This window comes from Tenrec ecaudatus, chromosome 9, assembly GCF_050624435.1.
Source record: "Tenrec ecaudatus isolate mTenEca1 chromosome 9, mTenEca1.hap1, whole genome shotgun sequence".
NCBI lineage: Eukaryota > Metazoa > Chordata > Mammalia > Afrosoricida > Tenrecidae > Tenrec > Tenrec ecaudatus.
Genome location: NC_134538.1, coordinates 54,569,629 through 54,586,291, shown reverse-complemented (window position 1 = coordinate 54,586,291; position 16,663 = coordinate 54,569,629). Strand labels below are relative to the sequence as shown.

General features: G+C 43.4%; 1 protein-coding gene across 3 annotated transcripts in view; it reads left to right on the top strand.

The window, feature by feature from the left end:
• TNS3 (tensin 3) overlaps nucleotides 1-16,663 on the top strand; it is a 348,472-nt gene that overhangs the window by 257,749 nt on the left and 74,060 nt on the right. For all 3 annotated transcript variants that reach the window (XM_075558135.1, XM_075558134.1, XM_075558133.1), the window contains 3 exons: nucleotides 3,555-3,721; nucleotides 5,158-5,284; nucleotides 5,381-5,464. In XM_075558135.1, the coding sequence (XP_075414250.1) occupies nucleotides 3,555-3,721; nucleotides 5,158-5,284; nucleotides 5,381-5,464 (378 nt within the window). The remainder of the gene's footprint in view (nucleotides 1-3,554; nucleotides 3,722-5,157; nucleotides 5,285-5,380; nucleotides 5,465-16,663) is intronic.

Sequence of the window (16,663 nt, the reverse complement as noted above, 5' to 3'; positions counted from 1 at the left end):
GTGGCCGACAAATGGGCTTTGGGTCTCCACTCTGCACTTCCCCCTTCATTCACTATGGTAAGATTTTATTTTTAATTTGTTTTCAAAACCTCCTTGTTAATTTATAGTAGAGAGTCTTATCTATAACCCCCTCGTGCATAACGATCTTCCATTAATTTTGTCTTTGATTAGTCCCTGGTGCTAATTTTTTAAACCCCCTTTGAAAGAGAAATACTGGGCCAATGTAGGCTACTTCCATAGCACCGTCCCTGAACTATTCACTTGTACAGAATCAATCCCTTCATGGCTGGACACTGTTTTCAAAACAGTGGGGGTTGTCAGGGAAAATGTACAGTAATAGTCACGGAGCATGTCAGTCACAGGTTTGCTGGAATACACAGCATTAGAGGACATTGATGCGGCAAGACCGTGACTGTCCATCTCCCAGAAGTTCAACAATCTTGGAAGAGCTGCTCTCTACCCTCTCAGACGCCGTGATTTTCACTCTTAACTCCTGAGGTTACAGGCATGGCTGAGCTAGAGTCACTTCACCCAGTGCAGTTTCCACACCGGGTCTCACTGAGGCAGCCTCTGGAGGAGGCCGTGCACCCTGAAGATCCAATGCCCCAGCGTTCCACGGCACCCGGCCGGGTCGCCAGGCTGCACCCAGAAGCCTGGGTCAATGTGACCCATGCGGTGCATACTACCAGGGACACTTGACCCCTAGGGTCCCCAAAAGCATTTTCATTCTTACCCACACCTGGAGGTTGGTCCTCCCATTTTTCCTACCAAGAGTTAGGCATGTGTGCTCCCATGGATGTGTGTGTTTCATGAAAACATCTGCTGGCCTTGCGATGTCACAGCACTCTGCCCACGGCCTCCTTGTATTTCCACTTCCATTCGTTATTCTTTCTTCTCGCCTCCTGCCTCGGGAGCTTCATCCCTGGGAAAATGTGCCCCACTGATCTTACGTAGTTGATTGTTCTCATCAATTCATACCTCCTTGGCGCTCACCTTCTAGGCCTGTGGCTTGGCCTAGCCCCTCTGGCACAGAGGTCGGGGATTGTTTTGGTGTTGTTCAGCTGAAACTTGCGCCACAGATGAGTTTAATTGCAGGGTTGAAGCTTTAAGGACCACAGGGCTCCCCCAGTCTCTCTTGGGCCTATCAGTCTGAACATTTTTATGATTCTCTTCCCCTGCATCTTCCTCCTCTGCCCTCCGGGACCTTCTATCGTGACGCTTTCAATGTGCTCAGCAGTGGTAACCATCTGATCCTTCTGGTCTCAGGGTCATGGAGGCCGGAGTTTGCACGGTCCGTTAGCCCTTTGGACTAACTGTTGCTTCGTGCCTTTTTTCTTCACTCTCCTTTGTTCTAGGCAGAGACCACTAATAGCACCTTAAATGATCCCCCAAGCTTTTCAATCCCATAACTGCTCCTGAGCCCCAGCACCCGGCAACTTGTTCCCTCAGGTATTTAGTTGTGCCTAAAAAGTGTTCATAACTTTGCCTCTTGTTGGTTCCCTTTACAATGTCGACAAATGTGTGTGTGTGTGTGTGTGTGTGTGTGTGTCGGCTACCAAACCTGCATATGGCTGTGGGCATACTCCTATTCACCTATTTTTACCAGTTCATCTTGCCTGTCTGCCTATGAATCCACGTGTATTATTAACCACATTGCAAGATTGTATGTGCAACAGTGTTTACAATTGTTCTCTGTAACTTGTGAACATCTCTCCATGTTTCCCTTGGCTTGTGCCTTGTGTACTGACCTCCTCTTCATTGTATCTTGCCTTTCCCTTCACCAGTTAATGTGTCTACCTCTAGTTAGTGATTTACCTACCCTTACCTTCCACTCCCACAAATCATCCAAGAATGCTTCTTTCTAGGATTAAACCTTTACTTGACTTTTATTAATTATGGTCTCATCCAATGATTGGCCTCTTTTGATTGACTTACCTCACTTAACATCCTCAGGTTCATCTGGGTATGACGTTACACAGACTCAATGATCTTCTTTAAGGTTGCATAGTATTCCCTTCAAAATATGTGCTGTAGTTTGTTTATACAGCTATCCATTGATGGGCACGTAGGTTGTTTTCATCTTTTTGCTGTTAGCCGTAATGCTATGAATATGTGCGCATATGTATGTTCTGTTTGTAGCTCTTATTTCTCTACGATATATACTGGGATTGATGGATTACGAGATATCTCTTTTTATCCCCCTATTTTTTAAAGGAATGTCACACTGCTTTCCAAAATGTTTCTGCATTTTGCAATCTACCAGCGGTGTAAGAAAGTCCCAACCTCCTCATACCTTCACCAACACTTGGTGTTTGGGGGAATTGTTTGTACTTCATTGTTATTCATGGGGTGAGATACCATATAGTTGTTTTTGATTTACAGCCCCTTAAAAAATAGCTAATGATCACAAACATTTCTACATGTGTCTGTTGACCGCCTGAATGCCTTCTTTGGTGTAGTCTCTGTTTATGTCTTCTCCTTATTTTTAATTGGATTGTTTGCCTGTTTGTTGCTATAAATTTTATTTCTATAAATGTTTCAGATTAGTTCTTTGTCAGATATGTCATTGCCAAATATTTTTTCCTAATGTGTAACTTCTCTTTTTGCAATTTTGGTTAAGACTTTTGATGTACATAAGCATGACATTTTTTAAAGGTCCCAGACAACTAGTTTATTTTCTGCCCTTGGTGCATGCATTTATGGTTGGACTTGATGGTCTATTTATGCCATGTACTAGGGCTCCTAAATTTACCCCTCTTTTTTCTTTGGCAAACTTTAGTTTTAGGTTTTATGTTTAGGGCTTTGATCCTTCTAAAGTAAGTTTTATGTATTATGGTGTGAGGTATGGGTCTGGTTTACTTTTTCTGCAATTGGATATCCAATTTTGCCAGCAATCTTTATCGTCTTGTGATTGACGAACTTCATTTAGCATAACGTAGTCATAATCCACCCAGGTCATGAAATCTTTGACTATTTCATCATTGTTCTTTAACGATACATAATATTACCTTGTGTGTGTGTGTGTGCCAAAGTTTATTTATTCATATTTCAACCAGTAGGCATTTGGGTCGTTTTCATCTTACCATTTTGAACAGTACTGCAATGAACATGCTATGCATATATCTGTTTGTGCAATTTCCTTAGGGTAAATACCAGGTAAAGGGGTTTGTGGGTCACATGGTACTTCTATCCCCATATTGCTTTACACCAGCCGTGGGTGAGGACTGCCATCTCTCCTGACACTCTCCAGCATTGTTTCTGTTTTTATTAACTTTGCTGTCTATGCTGGTGTGAGGTGGTAGCTCACTGTTGGTTTGATTTGCATCTATCAAATGGTTAGTGATCCCGAGCATTTCGTTTACTGGCTGCTTGAATATTTTCTTTGTTGAACTGTTTGTTCATGTTCCTTGCCTGTTTTTTATTGATTCGTCTTTCTTGTTGAGGTGTTGTAGTTTTCTATAGATTTCTGAGATGCAGCCCTTGTCTGTCAACATCAGCTTTTAATGGTGAGCTTTCCCCATCAGCTAAAGCTAATGTGTCCCTTCTCTCCGCAGGTTCTGTAGGGGACGACCCCGTGGGTGGAAGACTTCGGAAACTGAGTGTTGGCCGCTATGATAATGACGCTGGTGGGCAGCCGTCCTTCTCCAAATGGGGAAAGACCGCCGGCGTGGACCAAGATCCAAGTCTGGCTACATTCCTTACTTCAGCAGACACCAAAGAGGTAAATTCCTGGGCGTCAACAGTTTGACCTTGCCACTTTCCAGATCCCAAACGTTTTCATGCCTCAGAGCTCAGGGTGAAAAGGACCGTGCTGGGTCTGAGAGGTGAACAGTCCCCTACCATCACCCTCCTCCCTGCCTTGCCCCTCATCCCTGTTTCACACGACTTTTCTTTGGAAAGCAGGTGAGTAGTTGGAAGGTTTACCATAGACGGGCCTGAATATGAATCCTGCCTCCTTCCAAAAATAGCTGTGGCATGGGAGGCAAATACTTCCAATTACATAAACTATCCATAGGGAGAATAAGACAAGTCATGTAAATAACTTTGATGCTGGGGATAATACATACAAAGACCCTACCCAAGTGGTTGAGGCTCTGTAAATGGACAGAGAACATGGGCAAACAGAGGCTTCCTCTGAGGTCATCACAGTAAGTCCAAAGTCCTTCATCCAGCACCGTCACGGAGCCCCGAGAAGGAGGCAGGAAAAGTGCATTCACGAGAGCACTCTCTCGTTTCTCTGGGGTAAGATCAACAGAGGAAGGGAGTGCCCTTCTGGTCATTACAGGACTTACATGAGACAGGCTGGACTGCTCCAAAACGATTACCAACATAGTTTTTATTTATTCTCAGGTTGAACACATAGCGCTCACAGAATAGAGAAATAAAAGTCACACATAGTTTTAACACGGTTTTGTGTTTTGGGATATTTTCTCTCATTCCTTTTTCTATAGTGATGTGTATAATTGAATGCATATTTTTAGATATCTGAACATTAAAAATTACCTTATCTTGCTTCTCCCCCCCCCCTTTGATTTCACTCTATAATGCACATTTCCCCTGGATGCCACAAGCTCTCTGTGAACTTCACTTGTTAGCGATATTTTACTAAAACCAAAACCAAATTCACTATAATTGAGTCAGTTCTGGTACAGGGTTTCCAAACATGTAAATATTGGTCGATTCAGACAGCCTCATCTTTCTGCCACAGAACAGCTGGTGGGTTTGAAGACACAACCTTGTTGGTAGCAGCCTAATGCTTATCCCACAGCGCCACCGGGGCCCCTATTTTATGCAAAGGATGTATGTTCGTATCTGCCTGTTGGACAGCAGGGTCCCTAGGCGGTGCAAATGGCTCATTCTCAACTGCCACCCAAAGCTCGACAGTAGAGCCTCACCAGTGAAAACCCCACAGAGCAGTTTTACTCTAGCACACCTGGCCATCCCGAGGCGAAATCAGCTCTGTAACAGCTAGCAACACTCCTCCTGTGTGGAATGCAGGAACTGAACCTAAACATGTTTCCCCGGCTTAGAGAAAAGTCTGATTTCTGGGGCTGTAGATCTCGGACCCCTTGTCACCACTTTCAGGTAAACCCACAGCCATCGCACGGAGCTGCCCCAGAGCCTCCAGGCTTATGTTGTTCTCCTTTGTGTCATTAGACAGTGACCACCGGTTACCCTTGCGACGCAGATGTGATTGATGGCAGGATCTTCTCTCCAACCAGAGGTGGCAGTGAAGTGGCCTCTTCTACACCCGCATTTCCCGTGTCGCCAGAAATGCCATATGGTAAGAAAAGAAGTAGAACAAGGGAGTCACTACGCCAGTCTTCTGCCGTCTTTAAGAGGAGCTGTAACGAGTCTTCGTTCATGCTTGCTTTTCCAGGGAAGGCGCCGCCCCATTATCCTCCGTTCAGCTCCCAGGAGCCGCAGATGAGTAGTCCAGCCAGACTGCACAAAGGAGCGCAAGGTAAGACATTTACCTGCTTCTGATGTGTTGTTTCAAGGCTGCTTCCTGCGGCCACCATGATCATAGAGAGGTCCATTAAGCAGGGGTGCTTGCTTCAGTTTTCATCAGACTTCTAAGCCTTGATGCAGATTGCTCTCTCACCGAGAACTGCATTGAGTAAGACCCCCGGGCCTTCAGCATAACACCATTGGCTCCCGCCCGTAATCCTAAAGAACACCATTGGTTGGACCCTTCCCGCCTGCCTGCGGGGACTTGTATCAACAGGCATGGTCAGTGGGGCCCGTCAACAGTTCAGACATAGTGCTTCCAACTCCTTGTGGAATTACAGCCAATTTGGAGTTGAATGGGAGAACCGAGAGCTTCCCACCCCCAAACCTCATCCCCAGAAAGTGGGTCCCAAAGTACTGTACCACGTCCACTCTCAGACCATGTCCCATGGGGTCCGCCTCACTCAGACCTGGCGGCAGCACCCACCTGCTCCGTGAGGTGGCCCTGTTCTCCACGGCAGTCTCCGTGGTATGTGCTGCTGCGTGACCTGTGACCAGGTGTGAAATGCTGCACGGCATGCGTCTGCAGAGCCTGTCAGAGCTGCTCCCACAAAGCCTATGCCAGGGAGAATCGCTCTGAGCGGGAAGAGCATGGTGAGGACCACACGTCTTCTTTTGGGGGGGCTTTTACTTCTTGACGCTCCAGTGCAAGGGACAAGACAGGCCAGATGGAAGGAGGATGCAACCTAAAGCCATGTGCACATTCTAAGTGATCTTCCTCATAATGGTCGACTCTTTGTGCTCCCTCTCCTGCTCTGCCCCACGGAGTCCGTGTGTGCTTCCTGAGCACATTGCTCAGGAATGGGAATTTTAGGGTAAATTTTCTTTATATCCTGCTTCGTATCCAAAGAGTGGGGTAATGGCAGCAGCTAGTTTTGTTTTCCCTGTGCCTCCAGTGAAAACTTAATGGATGCATTAACAAATAAACTATTAAAGTTTCTGGTATTATTTTAGGATCATAAATACTTAGGTTTATTCACCAAGTAACCGTTGGCCATTGAGTCCGCCCTGATTCGTGATGAACTCGTGTGCAGAGCAGGGCTGTGCGCCCCAGGACTTACAACAACAGCTCACTATGAGTTAGTGTAAAGTGTAGAGAGCATATTATTTTTCGACTCAGCAACTTGTTTACATGTTTTGGTCACGTTAACTCGAGTTCCCAAAGTAACAGCAGCTCTCCCACCACCTCTTCCCGATATCTGCCAGTTCCATTTGTCTTTCCTGCCTCTTCTTGCCTTCTGAGCAATTTTGGGGGTCAAATATTGCCTTTTGTAGTCTTTCATGGTTGATCAGTCTGAGGGGTACACTGCTTAGACAGCCTGTCTGTGTTCAGCTACGAGAGATTTCCTAGGGGTGAGTCGGTTCCTGTTTGAATGGTGCCTGAGGGCCGCAGTCTGTGAAGCCCGGTGAGCCTGGTCTTTGTAGACATTTTAATTTGGTTCTATATTTTCCTCCCATTCTGTGCAGGACTTTCTGTGTTCCTTATCACTGTCAGCCAGGTAGTGGTAGCTGGGCACCATCTAGTTCTCCTGGTCCCAGAGTAGTGGATCCTTGATCCTTTGGACTGTTTCTTTGAAACTTTGATTTTCTTCTCTCTTCTTTCTCCCAGATAGAATGAAATCAGTGTTTGCATTTTAGATAGCCACTGGCTAAATTTTAACTTCAGTGAAAAGAAATACACACTAAGGAGGAGATCACTAAGGCACTGAGAGGTACACAGAGTTCCAGATAACAAAGACAAGTAGTATTACATATATAGTATATACACATACAGATGTACATTGTATAATGTATATTATATAATAGACATATTATACACATACGAGTGGTACCCAAAAAAAACTGGGGAAAAAACTCCTCTGGATGGAGCTTTTGTAGTAAGCATTTTCCCCCCTGCTAGGCTAGCATCGAACAACTAACTCACTCTGAGTTAGTGCACCCAGTGGTGTTGACTAGGAAGGTTCTCTCTGGTTACAATACATTTTTTCATAAAAGCAATTTCACTGAAACCTCATTTTTTGTGATGGCTAATTTAAGAGAAAAGCATGTGGCTGTGAAATTTTATTTCCTGCTTAGAAAAAATGCCGCAGAAACTGTTGTGATGTTGAACACAGCTTACAAGACAGCGCTATGAGAAAAACTCCATTATACGAGTGGTTTTCTGGTTTCAAAAAAGGTGAAAGGTCGATGGATGACAAACCTCTTTCTGGATGTCCATCAACTTCCCGAATGGATGAAAATGTCGACAAAATTTGTGCACTTGTGTTCAAAGACTGATAATGAACCATGGAAGAGGTTGGGAAGTTATTGGGACTATCTTAGAGCTCAGTTCAGCAAACTTTGTTTGTTTCTTTTGAAATGCATATTTATTTTTGTCTTGTTTTTTTCAAAATCATTTTATTGGGGGCTTTTACAACGCTTATCACAATCCATTGTGTCAAGCACATTTGTACTTTTGTTGCCATCACCATTCTCAAAACATCTGCCTTCTACTTGAGCCCTTGGTATCAAGTCCTCAATTTTTCTCCTCCCTCCCCACTCCCCCATCCTCATGAGCCCTTGATAATTTATAAATTATTATTTTATCATGTCTTACACTGTCCGATGTCTCCCTTCAACTACTTTTCTGTTGTCCGTCCCCCAGGGAGGTTATACGTAGATCCATGTAACCGGTTCCCCTCTGTACCCCATTTCCCTCCACCCTCCCGTCGGTTCAGCAAGTTTTAGTGGAAGATTGAGGAATGAGAAGGGTCACTGCACAATTTGTGCCTCAGTTTCTGACTGAGCAGGAGAAAGTGTGTCAACTGGAAACATGCTGTGCTCTGAAAGAGCAGCTCTGAAGTGACCCAGACATTTCCTCAAGGTCATTACTGGTGACTAGAAGTGGCACTGTTCTTACAACCCCAAAAGCAAAAATCATCCAAGCCTGTGGAAGACACCATCGTCACCTTGACCCCCAACGTTCATCAAGTGAAATCAAAGTTCAAGATGATGCTCCTTTGGTTTTTTTTTATGTGAGGGGGACAGTGCCTTTAGCGTTCATTCCACCAGGTTAATCTCGCTTTCTGAATAGAGGTTCTGAAAAGATTGTGTGACAGTGTGGGACAAGAAAGGTCTGATTTGTGGCAGATGGGGGACTGGTTTTGCCCCCATGACTATGCGCCTGCTCACATAGCCATCTCAGTGCACCAGTTTGTGCGAGAAAAACAAAACAGCATGCCTCTCTTGCTCCGTGCACTTACTCACCTGACCTCACTCCTTGTGACTTCTTTTTGTTTCTGTGAATGAAGAGGGACATGGAAGAGGAGGTAAAGGGAAAACACAAAGGAGGTAAAGAAAAAACAAAGGAGGGGCTGTCAGCCATCCAAACAGAGTTTGAAAAATGTTTCCAAGAATGGAATTGCAGATTGGACAAATGTATTAAGTGTAATGGAGAACACTTTGAACGTGATAGTTGTTTTGTAAAGAAACATTAAATACATAGCTTTGGGGGGGAAATTGCAGGGTTTTTTTGGGGGTGGTGGTGGAGGGAGTACTACCTCATATTACATATAAAACCTTGCAATATCTGTAAGAAAATACGTGCCTTTGTCAATGTCTTGGTGATATTGTACTGATCTCCCCTATTGTCTTTCCCTTCATTCAAGTTACTACACATTCACTAGCTAGGAGCCAGCCCTGGTGACATAGCAGTCATGCATTGGGCTGCTAATGTTAAGGTCGGCCGTTCAAAAACACCAGCTGCTCCTAGGGGAGAAGACCAGGCTTTCCCCTCCTGTAAACAGTTACAATCTTGGAGACCCACGGGGACAGTTCCCTCCTGTCCTATAGTGTCCCTGTGAGTTTGTTTTTTCTCAGTTTTTCCTGTCTGATCAGTGGTTCTCCTTCCCCTTTCTCCCCAACCCTGGCAAGTATCAAATAATTGGTTCTATGTGTAAACCTTTTTTTTGACATTTAATAATAGAGATCCCATAAACGATTTCTCCTTTTGTAATTGCTTCATTCAACATAATTTCATTCATGGTATGAGGTGTTTCCCAGATTCTTTGTTATTCATCAGTGGTGCATAGTGCTCCATTGTGTTTATCATGTACGATAATGTTTTAATGTGTTCATCCGTTAACGGACGCTTAGCTTGTTTCCCTGTTTTTGCTCTTGTGAATAGTGCCATGATGAACATGGGTGTGCATATTTCTATTTGTGTCCCAGTTCTTACTGCACTCAGATATAATCCCCGCAGTGGGATTGCTTTATCAATTGTTATTTCTGTTCCCAACTTTTAATAGAAGCCTCATGCTGTTTTCCACTGTGGCTGGTTCCTCTTCACTCCCTAGAGGTGTCACTGGCCGGCATTTGAGAAGTAGATCACCAGACTTTACTTTTAAGCATCCCTGAGGGGACTCAAACCAACGACAGCTTGCTATCCTGTCTGTACCACATAAGGCCCTTGCTCTTTTGAAACAGTGTGTATTCTTCAACTAGCCGTAGTTCTTAACAGACACATTGAGTCTGAAATATTGAGTCAGAAAAATTATATGCAGTGTCATTACATATTTTAATGCTTTTGTGAGCAGTGCATGAGAAGTGCATATGTTCAATGATAACAGACTCACATATGTTGCCAGCAAGTCTGTTCTGAAACATAGCAGCCCCACATGTCCAAAGTAGAGCTGTGACCCATTGGGAGCAGATCTCCAGGCCTGTCTTCCAAGGTGCCTCTTGGTGGGCTCAAACCACCAACCTTTTGACCAGTAACTGTAGGCGTAACACTTCCACAACCCGGGGTTTCCCACACATATGAAGGGGCTTCAAAAAGTTTATGGAAATTAGAATTAAGAAATAACAGAAGTTTTCCATGAACTTTTTGAATCGTTCACATTTATAGCTCTTCATGTATTCATACATGTTTTTGTAACTTAGAAACAAAGGAAAAGGACAGCGTTTTCCATCCTTATTTTTCTACAGTCAATCACATTGGAACTACCTTGCCTCTTAACTTGAATATTTTTGGTGGGTTTCGACTAGAACTGAGCTCATTTGACTTGGAAATCAGGTCTTTTCTCATGATGTATCAGTACTTTCTCTGTTCATTAGACTGCAATAAGCAGCAGAGGATGGATGATAAACAAAAGAGACTTTCAAACACACTCGATGAAGCTTTTTACTCTCGTAAAGTTTTAGTCTCAGAAACCCAAAGGGATAGTTTTACTCGGTCTTACGGGGGAAGTCTATGAGTCAGAATCAACTCAATGACAGAGAGTGAGTCAGTCAGTCAGTCACCACCATCCCATGGAAAGGCCTTTAGAATCTTTATATTGAACATCAAGCAAATATTGAACATCTCCTAAACTTGAGAAAAACCTTGAAATTGAAATGAAGATGAGTAACTCAACCTGGGTTCTTAGTCATCTGGCAAATATATATCAACATGATTCCACCAAGTGCCAGGTTGTGTGAGACAGTACGATGTACTGCTACATTCTGTGGCTAAGAATTCCTTGTAAGTTGTAAGGGTCATTGTAGGCCCCTCACATGGGCAGCATGTCTTAGACTTTCTCTCCTATTAGCATGCCCCACAGCTAGGAAATGGCCAAACCAGAATCTCTCCACCGTCTCATTCTACTGCCAAACAATAATTTTCCTATTATATTGACTTTTTTTTTGGTTCAAATTGCTAGATCTTACAGGACTTGATTTTTTACTTCTTAGGTAAATCTGCAGCATAAAACCTCTTTAGAGTATTGACAACCAAGGAGATTACTTTGAGAAATACTTTGGGTGCGCCTGACCCAAGCCATGGTATTTTTAATGGCCACATTTATGTGTGGAAGTTGAATGTCGAATAAGGAAGACTGCAGAAGAATCGATGCATGTGAATTCTGGTGATGACAAGGAATATTGAAAGTACCATGGACTGCCCAAAGAACAAACCAATGTGTTTTGGAAGAAGCACAGTTAAAGTTCTCCTTAGAGTCAAGGATGGTGAGACTTCATCCCCCGTACTGTGGACACGTTATCAGGAGAGACCAGTTCCTGGAGAAGGACATCATGCCTGGAAAATGGAGGGGCAGAGGAGAAGGCCTCAGCAAGGTGGATGACCACAGTGGCTGCAACCATGGCCTCAAACCTGCGAACCATTGTGAGGATGGCCCAGGACCCACTCGCGTTTTGTCCTGATGTGCACAGGGTAGCTATGACTCAGAAATGACGTGAGCACCTGACAACAGTAACCTGTCCCATCTGTGTTTGACATAATAGAAAAGGTGTGTGGAAATCTCAGAGGAACTCTTTTTAAATCTAAGCCCAACCACGTAACAATTATATTACTCTGTGATTATATGACCTCACTTAACCTCTGTTTCCTCATCTATAAAATTTACAGTATCTACCATGCATGACTACCATGAAGTTTAGACATAGTTATCAGGAATAATGCTTAGTCATGTATCCCTTAGAGCTAGATAATGAATTTGTAATTTTAAAACTCCCAGAAAGAAATTTCCAGACTCAGGTGTTTTCACTGAGTGGAAAATTCCTCCAAATGTTTACAGCACAATTAACATCTGTGAGGGGTTGCAGACGCTCACAGAAAACGACCTGGACTTTGTTCTTGGTCCTTTCCAGGCATCCCCACTTGAGGCTAATGGATGGACACTAGCCAGCCCAAGAGGACTACCTAGAAGTCCCCATTAAGCATGATATAATCTGTCATAGGCACCTAGTGCAGCCAATGAGAACCCTGAACCGAGAGGTTCGGGTGGAGATTTCTGGTTGATGACTGTACAGTAAAGGGTAGCTCAGTCCTTTTGGAAACATGCAGGTTTCTTTTTCGCTGTGTTCTCACTCATTGCCTATCTTGCTATGGCTTGATTTTTGGTGCATATTATTATCTCTACAGATCTATCTAGATAAGATAGACTGGATGAACAGTCTGGAAAACAACAGTACCAATGGTTCTGGGGAGTAATGGGAGAGGGGGAGGAAGGGGTAAAGAGATGGTGCTGACCAACCCAGGGATAGATGATCAACAAGTGATCCAAAATCAGTGGCAAGGAGGGTGTGAGAGGCCTGGTAGGGATTCAGCAAGGGCAAGGTAACCGAGAGAAATTACTGAAACCCAAATGAAGGCTGAGCATGATAGTGGGACAAGAGGAAAGTAAAAGGAAATAGAGGAAAGAGCTAGGTGACAAAGTGTATTTATAGAGGTGTAAAGACTAGAGTGTACATATGTAAATATATTTATATAAGAGTGCGGGGAACCAAATCTATGTGCATATATTTATAGGTTTAGTCTTAAGGCAGCAGATGGACATGGAACTTCCACTCAAGCACTTACTCAATACAAGAACACTTTGTTCTATTAAATTGGCATTCCAGGATGCACACCTTCCCGACACTATTGCTGAAGACAAATGTGTGCATAAGCAAATGTGGTGAAGAAAACTATCAAAAGATATAGCATCTGGGGTGTTCAAGGGTTAAAGATAAACAAGCAGCCATCTAGCTGAGAAGCATCAAAGCCCACATGGAAGAAGCACACCAGCCTGTCTGACCATGAGGTTAGAAGGGACCAGTTACCAGACATCAAAGAACTAAAAATCATATCAGTGGGTGCCCACCTTCCTGATACGATCAATGAAGACAAACGTGTGCATAAGCCAATGTTGTGAAGAAAGCTGATGGTGCCTGGCTATCAAAAGATATAACGTCTGGGTTCTTAAAGGCTTGAAGACAAACAAGGGGCCATCTAGTTCAGAAGCAACAAAGCCCACATGGAAGAAGCACACCAGCCTGTGTGACCACGAGCTGTCAAAGGGATCAGGTATCAAGCATCAAGGAACATAAAATCATATCATTGAAAATGTGGGTGAGTGCAGAGTGGAGACTCAAAGCCCATTGGTAGCTAACCGAACACCCCCCTTACTGAAGAGTTGTGGGGAGGAGATGAGCCAGTCTGGGTGCAGGGTAGCAATGATGAAACATATAACTTTTCTCTAGTTCTTAAATGCTTCCCCCTCCCACCAACTATCATGATCCCAATTCTACCTTACAAATCTGGCTAGACCAGAGGATGTACATTGGTACAGATAGGAACTGGAAACACAGGGAATCCAGGACAGAGGACTCCTTCAGGACCAGTGGTTAGAGTGGCGACGCCTTAAGTGTGGAGGGAATGTGGGGTAAAAAGGGGGAACTGATTATGAGAATCTACGTATAGCCTCCTCCCTGGGGGATGGACAGCAGAGAAGAGGGCAGGGGGAGACATTGGACAGTGTAACATAACAAAATAATAATTTATGAATTATGAAGGGCTCATGAGGTAGGGGGGGAGTGGGGCAGGAGGGGGAAAATGAGCAGCAGATATTAAGGGCTCAAGTAGAAGGCAAATGTTTTGAGAAAGATGATGGCAACAAATGTACGTATGTGCTTGACACAATAGATGTATGTATTGATTGTGAAAATAATTGTACGAGCCCCCAATAAAATTATATATACACACACACATGCAGGTTTCGTACCATGACCCCTGCCATACTGCACTCTGAGAGTTTCATAGTTGTGTCCTTTGGGGATGTAACCTATCTGTAGTATGTATGGTTGATTCTTTTTTAATTCTGTGCTTGTCCTAGGGAAGCCATGGACCCATAGGAACAATGAGCTCTCTCACGAGCTGCCTGTTAATGTGAAAGGAGCTCTGGGTGGACATACAGCCACATGCACCTCATGGACACAGACATTAAAATCCTTAACAAAATGCTAAACGATAGTGAATAGAATTTAGCAATACATAAAAAAATTAAGTCCAAGACAGGTCAACATTTGAAAACCATCAAGATAATCCAGTCCGTTAACAGCCTTAAAGGGGATAGATGGGAGAATCACATGATGATATCAACTCGGAAAAAAGTGACAAAATTGAATATTCATTCATGACTGAAAAATCTCTGCAAAGTAAGAATAGGGGATAACTTTCTCAAACTTAGAGGAAACATCTTCTAAAAACCTGCATCTACATCACCCTATCTCAGTATGGTGCTGGATGTTCATGTCACTCAATAAGACAAGAAAAAAGCTATGAACGATATAACAGATCAGAAGGGAAGGGAGAACACTGTCGCGATTTGCAGTTGGTCTGATTGTCCTGTGGAAAATCTAAAAAGACCTACAGTGAAAAGCAGGCATGAATCCACAAACGTTCAGGATGTAAGGGAGGTTGATATGGCGAGGTGTCCTCAAATCGGTTTGGACGCATCGTGGCCATGTGCACAGCAACATGGAACACTATCCAGCCCTCCTCCTATGGGACAACATTGCCATATTGGAGCCCACTTGTTGGGGGCTCTCTTTTTTGCAGACCCCGTTCCTGGTGTCGTAGTGGTTATGTGTTGGGCTGCTAACCACGAGGTCAGCAGTTTGAAATTACCAGCTGCTCCATTGGAGAAAGGCATAGCTTTTTACTCCCATGAAGAAGAGCACTCTGGGAAATCCATAGAAGCAGCTCTCCCCTACACTATAGCAGTTGATCTTGACCTGTGGGTCACGACCTTTGGGTGTCGAATGACCCTTTCACAGAGGTCGCCTAAGACCACCTGAAAACACATATTTCTGATGGTCTTAGGAACCGAGACACTTCTCAATCCGTCTCCAGGTGGGTCCACCCCCATGCAGATATGCTGATCTGGTGAGAAAGAAGCTATCTCAACCTTCACACTGATGCTGGCTTTTTACACATACTGTCATAAAATGTAGCAATGCAGTTTACTATTCTATGAAGACTGTTATCCATGCTACACCATGCTTCAAGACAAAATTTCATTTATTTGTAATTAGAAATAAATATTTCACAATATATAATTACATAGTGTTTTGTGATTAATCACTATGCTTTAATGATGTTCAATTTGTAACCATGAAAATACATCCTGCATATCAGAAATTGACATTATGATTCATAACAGTAGCAAAATGACAATTATGAAGTAGCAACGAAAATAATGTTATGGTTGGGGGGTCACCACAACATGAGGAGCTGTATGAAAGGGTCGCGGCATGAGGAAGGTTGAGACCCACTGCTCTAGAGGCTTACTATGAATCACAATCAACTGGATGGCACTGAGCTTGATGCCATAGTTTTCCAAACATGATGTGGTTCTCCGGAGACTGGCCCTTCCTTATAATATGCCCAAAATATATGAGATAGTCGTGCCATCTACAACGCTAAAGAACAATCCAGCTGTACTTCTTCCAACATAGATTCATTCATTGTTTAGAAAGATGATGATACATTTAATATTCTTTGCCCACACTATAATTCAAAGGACTCAGTTCTTTGATCTTCCTTATTATTACCTGTTTAGCCTATGAGGCAACTGATACACCATAGATTTGGTCAGATACACTTCAGTCTTAAAAGTAGCATCTTAGCTTTTGTGGGTTTTTTAAGTAGTTAAAAGAGATATTCTGCAGCAGATTTTCCCAATGGATGTTGATTGATTTCCTCATTGCTGCTGATTATAAATCCAAGTAAAACAAAACTCTCAAGAACTTTAATATTTTCTCTTTATATTGCTTATTGGTCCACTCGTGAGGAGTTTGTTTCCATACTGAAGGCTGCTGTCTTTGATGTCTGTCAGCAAGTGCTTCGCGTCCTCTGCACTTTCACCGAGCAAGTTCGTGTCATCTGTACTGTACGTGGTTAGCGAGTCCTCCTCCAAGCTGGTTCCATATTGTTCTTCACATATCCAGCGTCTCAGATTAAAGATGGAACAAATAGGGTAAAAGGTTACAACCTGACACAGACCTTTCTGGATTCTAAGCCATTCAGTCTCCATTTGCTCTGTTTGACTTATTTTCTCTTGTTCAATAGACAGCTTCCGCATAAGCACAATTACGAGTTTTGGGACTCCCATTCTGCACGTTGTTATCTACATTTTCTCATGATCTATTCAGTTCAATGCCTTTGCACAGTCAATGAACCAGAGTTAGACTTACTTCTGGTGTTCTGTTTTCAGCCAACATCCATCTGACATCACCAATGATAGTCTTCAAACTGTGCCCTCTTCTGAATCCACCTTGAATTGACAGTAATTCCTTGTTGATGAAAAACAGCTAGTTTAACATTGCAGAAGTCCTGGTTGCGTGGAGGTCATGT